This window comes from Chenopodium quinoa, unplaced genomic scaffold (assembly GCF_001683475.1).
Source record: "Chenopodium quinoa cultivar QQ74 unplaced genomic scaffold, ASM168347v1, whole genome shotgun sequence".
Classification (NCBI taxonomy): domain Eukaryota; kingdom Viridiplantae; phylum Streptophyta; class Magnoliopsida; order Caryophyllales; family Amaranthaceae; genus Chenopodium; species Chenopodium quinoa.
This window is the reverse complement of record NW_018743331.1, coordinates 7368883-7387280: the sequence shown is the minus strand read 5'-3', so window position 1 is coordinate 7387280 and position 18398 is coordinate 7368883. Positions and strand designations below refer to the sequence as shown.

Sequence of the window (18398 nt, the reverse complement as noted above, 5' to 3'; positions counted from 1 at the left end):
CATGTAATATATCTATTTATACTATATATTAAAAGACGTTCATAAATTTGTGTATGTACCACATATCATCATCCAATGATCTTAGTTAAAAATGCATGCGAAGAGATTTGAACTCCAAACTTCATTGTACGGGAACCATATGTATTACCATCTTGACTAGAATTAATTCATGCTCTATTAATCCAAAATTTATATATAAATACATACATGTATTAGAATGTAGAATAAATTATTGTTGTCATTGTATTCTAATTTACCCACGTTAAAAAAATTAATAAGTCTTTTAAAGCATCTAATATAAAAATGAAATTATTTAAAGTATCAACCAGGGCAAAGCTCGGGTCACACACTAGTTGCGTTTATTAAAAGCTGCACCTCGTCTAGTCTTTCTGGGTAGTAACTTATACCCAGTAATAACATAATCACAATGCACAAGAAACAAGAAAAGAAAAATAAAAAAAAAAACAAAAATTAAAATTTTCTTTAAGAATGCTAATTCAATTTTCTTCTCCACAATGGTTAGAAAAAAGGAGCAATTTGTACAAATCGCTTCCCACCCGCAGAAAGCAATTACCTAAACCTAAATTCTAATAGCATCGGAAGTTTAATCCAGACAAGCAAATCTGAATTGTTCACCTACAGCCGGATTTGTACGCATTTTGCCATCTGACCCTACAAATGAAAGTATGTTCTTAGCATTGCAATTACAATTCTAAAGATAAGGCGGCCTGGAGCTGGCACAATTCAATCAAACCAAGTTGAAATGCATACCATAGTATGAGCATTAGATGGCTTCAATGCACAAAGGCACAGCACTAATACTTGGGCTGGATTCTAGTTCAGAAAAAAAATAGCAGTCAGTAAACAGAAACTGGACACTTTCAAAGATCATGATAAAGTCGTATATAATACCTTCTACTTCTGTTCGCAGCCAATCTTGTGTGCATATCAAAGCCTGCACAGTATCTGAACTTAGAGAACTACGATACTGGTCCAGAACCCTGCCTCCAGTTCTGAAAGCTAGCTCAGATGTGACAGTTGACATGGGAACCCCAAGAACATCTTGGGCCATCATGGAAAGGATAGGATATCTTGGCGTATGAACTTTCCACCATGTAAAAATGTTGAAATCATAATTACGGGGAAAGACTGGTTCCTCCAAATATTTATCCAAGTCTGAAACTGAATTTTTACCCTGTGAAGTTTCATGCAGGAATTTGTCAAAGCCTTTTAATCTATCCCTAGAGTCACTCCCCATTCCACTGGAACTGCTTCCAACACCATGATCAAATGAAACTGATGTAGAACCAATCATATATTCGTTGAAAAGCTCCCTGACCCCATCAGAGACTTCTTTAATGTGGTCGTCTGCACTACTACCATAAATTTCCTGGTAGTAATAGTGCACCAATGGCATCTTGAACCTGGGATCTAAGATAGCTGCTATGGCTAATGACAAACTGCATTTATTCCAATAAATTTCAAACTTAGCTTTCATTTTCAGAGCCATAGATCTGACAAATTCATCAGAGCTCTTACACCACTCAATAAGCTGTAAATGAGCATCACAAATTTCAGGGAAGTATATGTTTGATGTAGGAGATTTATTGCTGGTAATTGAAGTGGTTATCTCAACAAAAAGCTTCAAGAAGCCCGTAATAGAATTCATCCATTCCCACTCTTCTTCTGATAAACCTGCTGTATAGGCAGAATCATGTTCCTGCAATAGAGAGAAAGCAGCTCTGTATGTTAGTGCTGTTTCAAGCATCACAGATGTCGAGTTCCATCGTGTAGGACAGTCCGCTAGTAGATTCTTCTGATTATCTATTCCAGCTTGTTGGGCTAATTCGTTGAACTTCCCCTGCATTGTTTGTGTACTTTTCACATAACGAATACTTTCTCTAATCTTGTGTATCACCTCACTTAGTACTTCCATAGTATCTCCAACCAACAACTTCAGAGCATGTGCTGCACATCGCACATCGAACAACTTACCATCACTAAGAAGAGGCCTATTTTGAGATAAATGGTCTTTAATTCTAGAAACAATATCATCACTGGTGAAAAGATCACCAAATGTCATGGAAAAAAGGCGCCTCTCTATGTCCCAATCCATCAGACATTTGATAACCACTTCAGAGTGTATATCTTCAGTATGAGCAGCATCAATCATGATAAAATTTAGTATCTTCTTCTGCAATTTCCATTCTTCATCAATATAGTGGGCTGTAAGACACAAGTATCTAGCATTCTCAGGTGAATTCCACAAATCAACAGCAACACTAATCCTGCCACTTAGTTTGCCTATGGTCCCATAAACTTTCTTCTTCTCCTTCTCATATATGGTAATGCAGTCCAGCTCAAGTGAACTGTTTGTTGCAATATCAAACATTGGCTGTAAATTTTTCACAAAAACTTTGAAGCCAATATGGTCAACCATGGCCAAAGGATAACCATGTAATATGATCATCTTAGCAAGATCCATCCTACTTCGCTCTTGGTCAAACTTCGTACTCCCAATAGAAATAACCTCTTCCCTTTTAGGCCCTGGCTCAAACTTAATAGCGGCAACTGGAATATGTTCATTCTTTGGCTGCCCTTCTTCAAAGTTATAGCTTGTAAGAGTTACGGTGTTATCCTTCTTCCTTCTCTTAGCAAGCAGCTGAGAAACATCATAATTGGATCGCTTCAAACATCGCATCAAATGATTTCTCAAATGTGTTGTTCCGCTATTACTTGACCCACTTAGCCTCTTATTACAATGTACACAAACAGCATAACATATATCAGCCTTCTTTACTCTTTCAAAGTGATTCCAGACGACCGATGTCAACCGCTTCGGTTTCTTAATCACTGTCTCACTAGTTATCTCCATCACATGGGCAGTAGGGCTAGGTGTCAATATCTGCAGAACAAGATTCAAAAGGAAAATGATTTCAATGGATTGATACAGCCTAGTGATAAGAACAACACGCATAAAACCATATAAGACCCTATATATATATATATATATATATATATATATATATATATATATATATATATATATATATATATATATATATATATATATATAAGGTCTCCTTCTTCCCTATCCAAGAAGTACACAAGTATAGGCTTATCATGGGGACAGAGAACAACAATAAGATCACCCAATCCATAAACCAGAAAAAAAAGCTCCAGATCTAGCTAATGAATTTCACAAATTTCATATGAAAACCATTGAAGGCATGAATATTCTCCCTCACCCCCACTCCCCTCCCCCAACACACACACACACACACACACAACAATGCAACAATTGCTGTAGTAAAAAAAAAATCACCATTGTTGTGTTACCATACCGATGGAAAGTAAAATGCCATCTTTCCAAACAAAGCAAGCAGTGTACTTATTAATTTACTAGTTTTACTTTTCTTTTCTTTTTTATTCAATAAGGAGCTATAGGCCTGTAGCATGCTCCCCCTGTTATTTGTTGTTGTTGTTGTTGTTGATTTATTTATTTATTTTTAATTTACTAACTTTGCTTGTTTGAAAATTTCTTCTTAAATCTACACTCGTTAAACTTGCCATGTTTAGACAATGGACCACCACTTTATTCTCACATACACTGCATGCATGTCACTATCACAACTCACCTTTTCCCTCACATAATGTAAGGGATACATTGGTATTGATGTAAAGCCAAGTGAGCAAATTATAAGCAAATGGAGGAAATTGTGAAGAATTAATGCTGTCAATTAATTTATTCACTAAAAAGCAAAACAGAAAAAAGACAGCAACCTGAATCTCTAATTTGAAGCAAATATTTCAATATCATTTGCAATATCAAGTTAGCCATGATGAGTTTTAAGGGGTTGCAAAGGGCTCAGAACTAAAGCTACTCTAGCAACATGCTGCATTTGTAAAAGTCCCATGTCTGTATATACCACATTATGTCAATGCCTAAAACAAGGCTCCTGCCTAGGGAAAGATCAGATATAAAATGACTTACTCATCATAGTCAATATGTCAATGCCTACAACAAGGCTCCAGCCTAGGGGAAGGATCAAATGTAAATGCCTTATTCATCATAGTCAATATGTCAATGCTTACAACAAGGCTCCAGCCTAGGGGATCAAATGTAAATGCCTTATTCATCATAGTCAATATGTCAATGCGTACAACAAGGCTCCAGCCTAGGGGAAAGATCAGATGTTAATGCGTTACTCATCATAAAACTATAAAAAGACTTAAGAAGAATAATGTAATCCCTAACACTATTGCTAGATATAATGTGAAACATCTGATATTGTCAAACTCATTTTCTTCAGCAAAGGAAATCCAGGTTGAGGGAGATGCAAAGACAATTACATAACAGCCTAGCTGGTAAATCCAAGGACATTAAGAATGGTCAAGACTCAGGAGTGATAAAATAGAGTCAATGTAAATGATAAAACCAACTCAAACCACCACATAGTCACTGATAGTAAGATAATGTGAAGGCTGAAGGACATATTTGCAATGGTATAATTAAAAAGGCAAGCATAAGTCTTTTGCTACCTGTCTACCTCCAAAGGACTTAATAAAAATACCAATTAATCTATTTCTGATTAGAACAAACATGCAACCATACCAGCACATAAACAGCTATCCCAACAACATAACCATATTCAAAATAAGGAATGCTTCTCATGGAGTATAGATCGACATACACCTTTACGAAAGAAGCATTCAGATACAAGTACAATGGTGCAAATAACATTAATATTTAGCACCATAGAACATAATTGAGAGCCTATTTATGTCATCTTTACCAAAGAAGGTATGCATTACCCACAGCCCAAAAAGTGGAGTGTTACCTAGATAAACTACAAAAAAGCCTTCCATCAAAAGTAAACAACATTCAATATGAGAGTTAGTAAGTGCCACAAGCAGAGTATATGAAGACATATACCACTGTATGGGCCAGTTTAGGCTCTAGAGGTTGTCTTTGTAGGAACTCCTATAATCCTGTTAGCCATATGATTAAGAAAATCCTTCAAACATAAATAAACAGCCAGCAGGAAGGGATCTTTAAAAAACTAAGAGGCTGGTTTATCAACTCTCTATATTACCTTACAAAATTAATACATTATATAATTCAAATAAAAAAGGCTACCATCAAAACATTCTAACACTTCACCCTTAAGATATGCTAGTACTACAAGCAAAAATCACAACGAAGCATCAAAGCTTAAGCCAGGCAAAAGATTGGTAACAAAGAAGAAAAGAAGAGATTTCCTTTTATTATCACAATAATATTTGTTAAAGACTTCTAATCTTACAAATCAATGGTTCCCACCTCATCAAAATGGATACATTTAAAGGATATGGTTAGCAGAACCATTAAAACCAAATTGCCTACTGTTGGCAAATTGAAATATTTTCACATACACAAGTATTAGGAATGCTATTTCCTCCAAAAAAAAAAAAGAAAAAAAAAAAAAAAGGGAATCTTGATTCAAATTATCAAACTAAAATTTCAAGCATATCAAGGACAAATCTAATATTTCCTCAATGGGGGAGGTAGTAATTTCTTCGTTTCCAAGGGAATTAACCAAAACTAACACAGAGTAAATACAAAACAAAAATGCTTTCCTATCAAAATCTTCAGTGAGTTGAAATTGATTTAAAACAGACATGAAAACACATTCAAACCTCATAGAATCAAAAGCTACAACAATGGAACGCAATTTGGTTATGATTCTAAGATCTATCACAACTCTTGTGTCATCAATATTTCAAATCAATAAACAAATATACATATCAAATAATACAGTAAGATAAAATAATTAGCAATGTTTACCCTCCATTGACCTACATTTGTACTCCAATAGCAAGGAAATGCCCATACTAGGGAAACGTATTTATTGAAACCTAAAAAGAAATAGAGTCAACTAAATGTACAAAATAAGCCAAAGTAGATTCCTCTAAGATCATGTATGTAGTACTACCCGGTTTTCCCAAAAAAAAAAAAAAAAAAAAAAAAAAAAAAAAGGAGGTTTATATCAAAAAAACTGGAGGGGAAGGATGGGATCTTTTTACCATTATATAGACAATAATTGGACTGGACTAAGGAAAGGGGGAAAAGGATTAGAAGTAAAGTAAGCAAATCCTCATTTCTTAACAAACAATACATGTACTGATACACCCTGATTGGAAAGTGGGATCTTACAGCAGCAACAACTGTGGCATTCAAAGCACCTAGCAATCAGCAGGAGTACAACCCAAATGCTCCACATTCCACCTGTGTTGACAAAATGGTGCAGTTGTATTGTCTCTGTTTGTCTCCAGACATGTTAGCTAACAAATCTAATTTTACTTGTTCTAGCTCAAGTATCATACCAATTTAATTAAGGTGCAAGTCATTCCAAGGGTGGGCTAGTAAAACATGGTTAATAAGGTAGGGATCTAACTATTGTCACTTTCTATTGTTGGAGCACTAATCAAGCCTGATATCATTTGGGATAGCAAGAATTGTTTTACAAAAGATTAAATTTCACTTCCCAATTCTATTATTTCTTTTCTACCTTTCTCCCAATGACTTAATTGTGATCCAAATAACGAAAAATGAACTCCTTCCTTCTCCCCTTTACCCCTAAACCCTTCTATCTACTCATCTACCTCTCATATAACCTTTCACAATCTATATCTCTGACTCAGCTCACCTTCCTTCAAAATTTAGACCCATCCTAAGATATGTCAGGAGGGTAGGCACACAGGAAGAAAAAGCCCATTTTATTGTTTTCCATCCTAACATAGAATGGTCAGAAAGCCATTCATGCCAAAATAAGTTGAATGGTTAAACTGGTCCAATAGTATTGAGGTCATGTTAATCATCAAACTTCATAACGTATCAGAGGTTAGAATCTAACCTAATACACTATCTTCTCATCCAACAAAATGACCTAATCCAGTTAACTTATAAATTTCTAGGGCTTTTTTATGGTTATTTTCTCTACTCAAATTTTTTCCCAAATCTTGTTCAAGTACTAGATTAAAAGGCCATCGTTTCAAGTTCAATTTTTGTATTTCAATTTTTCCCTCGTTTTTTGTTCTTTTAAATAGATTTTTGGTATGAATAAGTTGATTTTTTATTCGGAGTGATGAGTGGTATTCTGAGTTTTTTTTTTGGTGGCTGTAAGAATTTGACTTGTGCATTTGTGTTGATGTGCGACTCTAATTGTGCAATTAGGCATTTTTTGTATTGTGATTCTTTTCATCTTCAAGTATTTCCTCCACAGCTCAAATTCATTTTAATAAAAAAAGATCAATGCTCAATTTCTTATTCAATCAAATTCATAGATTATATATAGTAATTAATTCAATCAAACAAAACTTTATTATGCCCTTTATTGCCCTTTTCTACTCTGCTCCCTCCTTAAAAAGACAAATCACCCCAAAACATAGTATTCAATCAATAACATATTGGAAACAAGATAATATGATCATTCAACTACAATTAAGCACAGGACATAGACTCTAATCAGACATATAACACCAACAAAACAAAGTCAACAAAAACCCAATTGAATATGTTAACAACAAGAATTCAACAGTAAAACATCAAATCAGGCAAAATCCATCATTTTCACATGTGACTAAGATAGTAAAAATCAACAGGAAAATTCAAATAAAAAAAAAGAAAATATACAAATAGATAGGAAAAATTAACAACAAAGGTTTCAACTATTACTGATCTTCTTTAAAAGGGCCAACCTATTAATTAACTTTGGACAGACCCAGCTATACTTATGTTTTCTCAAAACAGTCTAGTGTAGTAGTGTGACTTGTTACCTATTGAACCGGCAAACTTTTTAATTAAAAAAAAATTTCAATTATAAACCTATTACACCATAACCACCACAACTCAGTCCTCCTAATCTCCACAACATAACCACCAGTCAACCACTTGAATTTCCACCACCACCATTTTTCTTCTAGTTCCCATTATTTCACTCTCTCCACTACTTCCCATCCACAACACTCAAGCCACCTCAAACTGGCAGGCCTACGTTTCTGCTATCCCGCAACCATGGCCAATTGATGGCTACTCATCTTCTCTCTCTTTGCTTAACCTCCTCTTCTATACATCATATATGGCCATCAATTTCTCCAGGCGAAGGTTGATAAGGTTATTGTGTTGGGGGCTTTACGGTGGCCTCACTAGCATCGGCAGGTGGGTTGTTGTAAGGGTGAGTTGGTGGCTTCGAAAAGGTCATTGATGGGGGTGTATTATTATGATGTTGTCGATGGGTAAGTTCTTGGTGACGATTTTGTGGTGGTTGAGAGGGTGGGTTTTAAACTTGCTATGGAGATGGATGGGTTAATCGGTGGTAATTTTGCAGTGGATCTAGGCTCGCAGGTAGGTGGTGGTGGTGGACTGGTGGTGTCATTGACAATGGTGATTTTTTTTTTTTTTTTTTGTGGGAAGATGATGGTGATTTTTCTTATGTGCGTGGGTAGTTGGTATGTGGGGGTGGTCTGGGTTGGTGGTTTTGTGGCTGGGGTTGCTTTGATGGTGATGATTTATTAATTGGTAGGGGACGTGGGGTGGTTGTGGCAATATGTAATCCATTATAATGTAGATTTTGCTCATGTATTACATAAATTGGTAGATAATTAATAACTACGTAAATTCCTATTACATAATTTAACTTGTAGTCTAATCTGACGATTGTTGCTTACCACTATGCATATTGGATTGATTTATGCAATAACTTTAAGTTTTAAAAAGTTGCAACAATTTTAAGAGAAGAAAAAATTGCAATATTGGAGGGAGGTTTTATTGAAATCAAAAAGAAAGGGGAAAATTTTGATTTTTGTAAATTCAAGGTCACGTGATATACACGTGACATATTTTACCTACAATAGTAGGTCGGATACAGGTTGGGTCCAAGCTTGTGAACTACACAAAATAGTTGGGTTTGTCCAAAGTTAATCAAAAGGTTGGCCCTTTTAAAGAAGACTAGTAATAGTTGGGACCTTTCTTGTTAATTTTTCCAAATTGATAAGTGAAGAAAATACACGACAAAAGATGGTTGAAAGCAGTGGTGGATCCAGGACTTAAAGAGTGATAGGGCACACTGACCGCGTACTAAATAAAATCAAAAATAAACATAAAAAGTAATAATCTTTCATACAAACTAAAAAAAATTATGTGATGGAGAGGAATTTTGCTGACTTGCTTGCAATCAAGGAGTATTCTGTTCATGATCATGGAGTTCTGTATTTCAAATTTCGCTTGAAGTAGAGGAGGATTAAACAGAGTATTTCTTTTCATAAACAAGAATACAACATTTGAAAAAGTCAAATCCATCCTATTTTACATCTTCACTCTGATATGTATTCATTGGCTTTAATGTTTAGTTCGATTAAATAATCCAGTTTCATCAAACACACAATGTGATAACACTGTAAACCATCAATTACTGTAGACTTCCAATTGAATTATATCAAATAATGAACTAATACTTGTCAATTAATAATGATAACAATCAAAATGTAGATAATTTCAATTCCGATTCCAATTAGGCCCGTCCCTGAGCCAAGATGGCGGAGCGGAAAAGATCCAATTTCATACTTTCATCTTAACATTTAAGGGTTAAAAACAAAATCGTGCAACACATTAGCAACCAAATGTAATTCAATCATCAAATTAGGCTCCAAAATCACATAAAATTCTTCTCGCTTAAGAAGTTAAGAGTATCAACAAAATTGCTCACTATAATTATTCATAGCTCAGTAATTACAACCAATAAATTGTTCAATAATACAACTTAGAAGAACCCCTAAATTGACTATACTGACAAAGTGACGATTAAATTAACGATAAACCCTAGATTGTGAAATTGAAATTCGATTATAGAATGAAAAAAAGAAAAAAAGTAGCTTACCGAAGAAGCTGGTTCAATAGAGAAGAGAAAGCTCAGAAGCCGCTTCAATGGAGAACTCGAAATACGCTTCAATGGAGGAGAGATAGAGAGAGAGATGCAGCGTAGAAGTGAAAAGCTTCAAAGGGGCCAAAAATAAAAACATAAATATGAAAATATAGATTAATGGCACGACACATAATGTAACAGTTAGATCTAAATATTATCAACGGTGAAATTTCGTTTTTATAGGACTTTTCTCCAAACTAAGCCATTTTTGGTAAATATTTACCAAAATGATTGCGTGGTAAAATTATTTACCAAACTAACCTTTCAGGCTAAAACGCTATCTCGATCAGCGTTTTATGTCTGGTTTTTTATTATCTCGGTCAGTATTTTTAGTTGTTGACTTTTTTGTAAATTTTTTTTGTATTTTCAGATATTTTAAAATTAAAAGGGAAAAAATAAAATAGTAAACACATAAAACGCTGTCTGAGACAGCGTCTTATGTACAACATAAAGCGTTGTCTGGGACAGCGTTTCTCTGCTGGTCTGCAATACAACAGCAGTTTGCAGCCTTTGTACTCTAATTTCTGCCCCAACACACCACCCCCTGCCTTGATTTAGCCACCACAGTCAACCACCACCCCCACCACCAACCCCTACCATCGACCACCATCGACCACCATCTTCCACCAGTTTCGACCACCCTTATGCACTTCAAAACGGTCCAACTACCCCCAACAACACTTCAACCACCTCCACCACCAGCCCCAACCTTTCCACCACCGTCCACCACAGCACTAAAACCACCATGAACCACCACATTAACCACCACGGGCCATCGCTTCTACCCCGTTTCTGATTATGGATCTCAAATGTCTGTTGTTTGATACAAATCGGCCTAGAAGGATCTATTTTGACTAACATAAGTCCGGTTTGGATAATAAGGAAACTAAACATCAAACCACGCACAGATTCATTCAACAAACATGTATTATATTAATAATGTAATCGTTATATACAGCATTCTAGAAAATGTTTGTCTACAACAAATAAATCATACGATATTATCCCTACTCATCAATTCGGGATAAAGGTTCCCTAGCCTGATTGTCATCCGTCCGTCTATGACGCCGAGTGTAATGAGAAATGATAGTGAATGGGTCTCAGGGCGGTGGGGGAGTGAGCTGGCTAGATGATGTGTCCTCCTGAGTCCCGGTGGGCGCAGTAGTGTGGATGATGTACTCCTCTGCGTCTGTGGGTGTCGTATGATCACCTCCACTGTAACACCCCAATAATTCTCTTTACAAAAACCTGTAAAATTCTGTATTAACCTGCATAACCTGTAATAACCTATATAACGTGTAACCTGTAATAACATGTGAGAGAATTATTGGAGTGCTACCACCACGTGTTCAAACGTTAAAGCTAGTTTCAGAAATCAGCAGCGGAAAACTGACTTAGTTTTTTTTTTTTTTTTTAAAGAAAAGGATATAAGTTTTGAAACTAAAAACCAAAATTAGGCTTTAGACTTACAAGTTGGAACCATAAATGCTTTATTCAAAATCCATATAAAATAGGAAGTAAGTAAAATTATAGTCAAAATAAACTCAGTCTATGAAGTGAAATAAGCTAAGTAATTAACCAACGCTCCACTCAAATCCCATCACCCTGATGCAAGACAGTTTATGCAAAAACTTGTGATGAATCTGCTCCCCAATATTACAAGTGTAATAATTGGATCATTACAGGGTCATTGAAGGCGAAGGCCATGACAAAAAAAAAACACACAAAAGCACGCAATCAGCAACGCTGAGTACATACAAGTTACGAAATATAGTAAAGAGTTCTAGCATGATACTAACAAGCATTCCACACACTCACAATATTATCATTGACTCAAACACATGACTCCATAGTTACTCATTACTAAGTTTTTATTTAAATAGCATTGATCACTTCATTAATTGATTGGATTAAGCAATAGACCAGGTTGTCCCCCTGTGCTCCATTCCGGAACATTAAATAAGAAAACCCTAAGCCTCTTTTCGGAAGACATTAATAAACATCCAATGGCAGACGGGCGCGACTCCGTGGCCATAGCTAGCATGAGATCTCATCTAACTTATTATAATTTTAAAAGAATTTAAAACAAGAGACTCGTAGATCAGACGGCCTCTGAAAAGTGCACGGCTAATACCCCGTGAACCCCAACCCCTGTTTGTCATTACTCTAGATGTGCACAAATCTAGAGTTTTATTGCTCATCCTTCTTGCACTTTACGTGATTTACTAGTTTAAATTTGGTGATGACTCATATGCAAACAACACAACCAATCATACATCAATCATTCAAATCATTCAAGTTTCCAGTTCAATTCTTAATTTATCAGTGACAAACAACATTTATTATTGAATCCTTTAACTACCTCGGTGTATAAACACCTTAAATGCATAAGGCACCTCATATCCACAATCTTGTCTTATAAGACTTTAACTCTACCTTTATTAATTCCATTTCAATATAAATGAATAAGTAACCAAAATTATTCATTCCATATGTATACTTGTAGCTTTGCCTCTAAGCTCTCTTTGCAAATTATTGCATAAATAATGCCCATAAGGAAAATCGATGCAAATTTCTCATACATGAATTAAAGTAATCATCACATTTATCATCAATCAACTCATTACCAAACAATGTCAACCAATCCACAAGTTCCCTAGCATGATTCTAGGTTTTTCCAAGTCCCTAAGCATGCTCCTAAATCAAGGTTCCTCGTATTCTTGTACGTACCTTGAGTACACGAATTGGTTGGCCACTTTAAGGCTAGAAGTCACCTTCTACGAAGTCCTCTCCTAAAAAGAATAACAGTAGTTCAATCAACACCCAAGCAATATATTTTACAGCGATACCAAACTACTTAAAATCCTTTAAATCATTGAAATAATGCCCTTAAGTTATTCCCAACAGCCAAAGTTAATAATTTAGTACTTGAACTATGAGTTTATATGCTAAAAATCATAAAAGTATAGCTTATAGCATAAAAATTCAGCACTTTAAAGTAAAATTATAAATCTGAAAATTTAGTTTAAAATTATAAAACAACTGCATAAACGTTTTCATTTGAAATAATCGTTATATAGCACGTTAGTGTGTTGAGAACTTGAAAATCAATCATAAAACCATGATTTAAAGATATTTAAACTAAGATTAAAATCTGAAAATTTAATTTAATAGTAAAGCGTATGAATACTATAATCTAAACTTGAAATATATAATTATAATTTAATTAGTTTCATAAAAACTCAATTAAACCTTCGATAAAAATAAAAAACTGCACGAAAACCATACTTAAAAGCTGAATTTGGCCACGAGAGGGTGGTGTTCACTACCATAGGTAGTGAGTTTTGATTAGAGCATCGTTTACCCATGAAAAACACTATTGTTTTTGCGAAAATCAGACGAGTTACAGTCAAAACGCGATTAAAACATGATTAAGAAAATTTTCGAACGGAAATTCAGAAATTAATTACGAAAAAATTTAGAACTTGCTGTTGAACTAAACATCATCATAGTCATAGCAAAATCACAACAAAATCATGCTTAAATTGAATAACTTTAGCAACACGTTATTAAACCCTAAAATCATGAAAATCAACATTTAAACCCTCAATTTTCACATAAACCAAATCTGAAATTTATTCCATTATTCAAGTAAAGTATAATTCATAAATTTACAATCTTTCATAACTCATAAACATAATCAAACTACAATAATTATTAAACATTGAAAAATTCATGTAAAAATCGAAACTTTAAAGGAGATTAAACAAGAAAGAGAGAAGCTAAAAGAGAAGGGGAAGGAACCCGGCTGGGCAGCGGCCATAGCAGCAGCGAAAGTCGCCGGTGGTGGAGGCAGCAACGACGGTTTCAGGCAGCAGTAGCAACGAAGGCAGCAGCAGCGAGGGTTCTTGTGTGTGTGTGTGTTTTTTTTTTTTTGTGTGTGTGTGTTTCGTGAATGAGGTAGGGAAGCAAGGGAAAAGGAGTAGGGGAAGCAGTAGGTTTTTAGGAGGGTTTTAAGAATGGAAATAAGGAGTACATTTCCTTAATTAAAATGTGAATGAGGGGAAATAAGGAGTAAATTTACTTAGTTAAAATGGAAATATGGGTTTAAAAATTCTTGTTTTTATTTTTGTCAAATCTTTCCAAAAAAATTATTTATACAAGTATAGAATTATTATAAAATATTGTATATATAAAAAAATATAACTATTATTTACTAAGTAAAATATGGGGGATTACATCCACCGCTACTCTGGTTGGGGTCGAGCTGTGCCTAGAAGGAGGATCCACTATCTTGACCGTCCCGCTGGTGGATGAGATAACTGTGACCATGTCTCTGTAAGGAAGTCACGGACATATCTCGCATCCGCACGACTTGGGATCTGGTGGGTCCGTCTGCAAGGGTGAGTGACAGTGCATCAAACATCGACACCATATCCACCGCCTGCAGTAATCATCGATCAGTCAGTTACATGATATATAAAAAAATAAAAAAATGAGGACGATAAGTACAAAAATGAAACTCACATATCCGCGAATGACGTCATGTGCTGGCCGATAATGTGTGGACGGTGGTGTGTAGCTGGGGTTGATGAAACGGCGTGTGATACGCCTGTACCACACCATGTACGGATCATGAGGATCCATGTCGCTCTGCATCGGGTCACCGCCAACGACGAACTCCAGCCGTTGCTGCCATAGCTCAAGGAAACGCCAATGCTCCAATGCCCAGTTCGTCTTCCCCTTTCCCTGACAGTCAATGTCGTGAAGGCATACACTAGTGTCACAATGCTGGGGAATAGGCTGGCGTAGTTGGAACTGTTGCATGACGCGGTCGGGTAGGTGACTCTCCACGACCTTGAAACAAATCAGGGGGACTCTGGCACGCCACTCTTCCTGATGGTCCAGTAGATGTGCAGGCATGGCATCTACCAACTCCGATACATACGGATCCCAGGTGATCTGCAATAACACATCAAAAATAAATATTATACTTAAGTTAGTCCACATACAGTATACACAACACATAATTGTTTACAAATATCTAAAAAGTTTCCACATGCTGCTTAGTGAGTCGATCAAGGGCGTCTCGGTAGTACGGAAGACCTGTCACCGCATGCGCCTGTGTGAGTCTGGGGACCACCCACCTATGGCAACAAAGTTGTTTTGTTTGTTAGCAAAATGAAACCGTATGGGGGCAAAAAAGACTGACAAATGTTACAAACCTGCAACTGTATGCCTCATCAGCTGCAAGGAGCAGTGGAGCAATGTACGGCTCATACTGGTCATCCCTGTCCTGCTGCCCTCGACGATGTACAGCAGGCCTACTTGGTCTTCCTACGTGGATGTGCTCCCGAGCCCATAACTGCAATAGCAAAATAAAAAACTATGTTAAGTATGATCCGTGGTCATTGCCTAAATAGCTTGTGAAAAACTAGGTTGGTTACCTGAAGCACGATCAGAGGTCCACAGATCTCGACTGCACCACTCTGGGAGGCCCTACAGAGGTTGCGATACAACATCGCCAAACAGGCACTACCCCAGCTGTATCCACGGATATGATCCCAGTCGTGGTATAACAGCTGTAGGTAAATAAGCTGCATATGGCTCCCGCTCTTGTTCCCGAACAACACGCCGGATATGAGCAAGAAGAGGTATGCTCGAGCGTATCTCTGAACTGTGACGTCATCAGCGTCCGCAGGCATGGCACCGAAAGTATCTCGTAACCAGCCGGTCCTCAACCCGGAGCCCCTGATGTCGTCGGGACCCGGTTGCACCCCAAGAACCCAGACTACCAAACCAGCTGGATCGACTATCGCATATCCTGTCACCACAGTCCCATGCACAGGAAGGCGCATTAGTATCGCGACGTCCCACAATGTTATGGTGGCCTCCCCAACTGGTAGATGGAAGGAGTGCGTCTCCTGCCTCCATCTCTCCACTAGCGCAGTGACAAGCTGTCGGTCGATCTCCCTGAACGCCACCCGATGAATACCGCCAAAGCCAGCGTACTCGACGTACACAAGACAACATTCATCGACAACCTAACCGCCCAGAGCCCAGGTAATGTAGTGCCTGCAAATCAGCACCTTTGCTATGTCACCCTGAAAAAGCATGATCCGTTTGTAATTAATATTAGATAGTACATGATCAATGAATCCAGAAAAGTAACAGATGAAATATTACTGTCTGGTTCCATACGTCGACGCTCCGATGTGTGTCCTGCAGAGTCAGGACAGAAGGGTCAAGGGGTCTGGGTGTCCTATCCTGTCCATGCATGGTGTCTGTTCATTAAAAACGTTACATACCAAACACCAACAGAATAAGTGGAATAGCAATTTAACATAAGATGGACGATTTAACGATTTAAAGGCAAAGACAGAAAATTTCTTACAACATCCAAAGTAGTACATATAAATCATCCAAGTGACCGCAATTATACAGACTTTAGATAATCTGGTACAAAATATTCAAAATAACACTACTAGATACTACTACAACAAATAACAAATATAAACTTAGGTCCTACGTCGGTCTAGATGGACAAGTAGTTCGGTTGTGACCCAGCAGGTGACAACGACTGCATTAGGTCGGGGGCCGGTTGGTGTCATCCATTTCATTGCGTATGCGCTTCGTTCTTGGACGACCTTTTCCACGAACCATGGTGCCCTCCGGAATGAGTTTAGGGCCAACGTACGGTGCCCACTGTGCCTAGGTTGTCTCGCAGGGGATAGGCTAGAACTGTGGTGCATAGGTGTTCGTGTAGGCGGCCGATTGCAGTAAAGGATCCACCCACGGCCGCTCCAACAGTGAATACGTTGCACAGACTGCTAGAACATGAGAACATGGGAGGTGGAATATCTTCGGTTTGTTGCATGTACACGTTCTCAACTGCCAGTTACCAGTATGCTTGTGGCCTCCTTTACTACCATTTCGCTCTCCCTTCTATGTTGTCACTTGGTAAATATGCAAACGGCGATTATACGCATCCACTCTATGATATCTGGCTTTTGCGGTGTTCTTCTCCAGGATCGCAGTGACCTTTGGGGGGTATGGAAGTCCCTGATCAGACCTAGCCTCGGAAGACTCCCTTCTCAAAGTGAAATACGTGTTAACTCTATGGAAGGTTAACTCGACAAGGGACATGATCGGTAGAAACCGAGCTCCCTTCAACACATTGTTAAATGTTTCCGAGAAGTTTGTAGTACAAATCCCATATCTGTGACCATTGTCGTGAAAGAGAGACCACATAGTGAACGGGACTTGAGCAATGTACTTCATGGCCTTGGTACATGCCACACCAATGAAACACAAATCAGCTTGAAGTTTTCTTTCCTGTCTTTGGTACGCCGCAGCCTTGAACATATCTCTCATGTCGTTACTTCGCACGTGAGTCTTCAAGTTAGAAGCTATGTGGCGGATACAAAACCTGTGATAGGCTCGCGGCTGAGTGAATCCTACATTAGGATCATTCATTGCTGCAATGATCCCAGGATGTCGATCAGATATAACATAGAGGTCATCTCGTTGCGTGACACGATCCTGAATACATCCTAGGAACCAAGACCAGCTGGATGTGTTTTCCCCTTCAACCACCGCAGATGCGAGAGGAAATACTTGGAAGCTTGCATCAACACTTGTAGCAACCAACAGTGTTCCTTTATACTCCCGTACAAGTGCGTCCCATCGATATAGATAACAGGAATACAATGTTTAAAGTCGTCGATACAAGGACCGAAGGCCCAAAACACTCGTTCAAACACTTCCATGTTGCTGTAGTACACACCGTCCACCAAAGCTTTGTGTTTCCCTACGACACATGTACCCGGGTTTGACCGTAGTAGTGCTTGCATGAAGTGCGGAAGTCTGCCGTAAGAACTCTCCCAATCCCCAAATATTTCAGCTATAGCTTTCTCCTTGGCATACCACGCTCGTCGATACGGGACATCAAAATGAAATTGCTTGGAGATTAGTTCCTGTATGAATTCAACTTTCAAGGACGGATCTTTCCGCACAAACGACTTCACATATATTATGGACGATCCAAGTATGGGTGATCAGTAGATAGTACTTCAGTGACACATGTCTCCCAGTGCGGGCCTTTCCTCTTCAATATCGTCCTCATCATTTGTTTCCGCATACACATCATACACCGACAACTCATTATTCATAATACCATCAAAATGATTTGGCTCTTTTCGAGACGGTGATGCTTGAACATCATCTTTCATAGGCGAATATCTATGCAATTGCATCGGTGAAGATGCCACGGTGTTCGATGACGACGTACCGAGTTAGCCGGACATTGTCACACATCCCCCCGCATGTACTGGTGAAGCTATAAGAGAACTTAACGGCAAGTGAAATTGGTCGTCCTGCAGCATTTGACTAAAAGATCCCATCCCATATTCATTCGATGGAATGTGGTTTGAGGGC

At 37.7% G+C, this 18398-nt stretch overlaps 1 protein-coding gene across 1 annotated transcript; it reads right to left on the bottom strand.

Moving 5' to 3' along the window:
* Positions 1 to 298: 298 nt before the first annotated feature.
* LOC110737864 (zinc finger BED domain-containing protein RICESLEEPER 1-like) lies at positions 299 to 10097 on the bottom strand. The gene is made up of 4 exons (XM_021918214.1): positions 9918 to 10097; positions 913 to 2905; positions 772 to 834; positions 299 to 672 (listed from the first exon to the last, which is right to left on the bottom strand). The coding sequence occupies exons 2-3, from the start codon at positions 2873 to 2875 to the stop codon at positions 785 to 787; spliced, it is 2013 nt and encodes a 670-aa protein (XP_021773906.1). The 5' UTR covers positions 2876 to 2905; positions 9918 to 10097; the 3' UTR covers positions 299 to 672; positions 772 to 784.
* Between the last annotated feature and the right edge of the window lie 8301 nt (positions 10098 to 18398).

Bases quoted from the DNA above. Each gene is read 5' to 3' on its own strand.
- LOC110737864 (XM_021918214.1), bottom strand. From the start codon at position 2,875: ATGGAGATAACTAGTGAGACAGTGATTAAGAAACCGAAGCGGTTGACA. The intron at 835-912 runs GTATTATATACG...TTTCTGAACTAG, and splicing joins GCTGCGAACAGAAGTAGAAG to AATCCAGCCCAAGTATTAGT.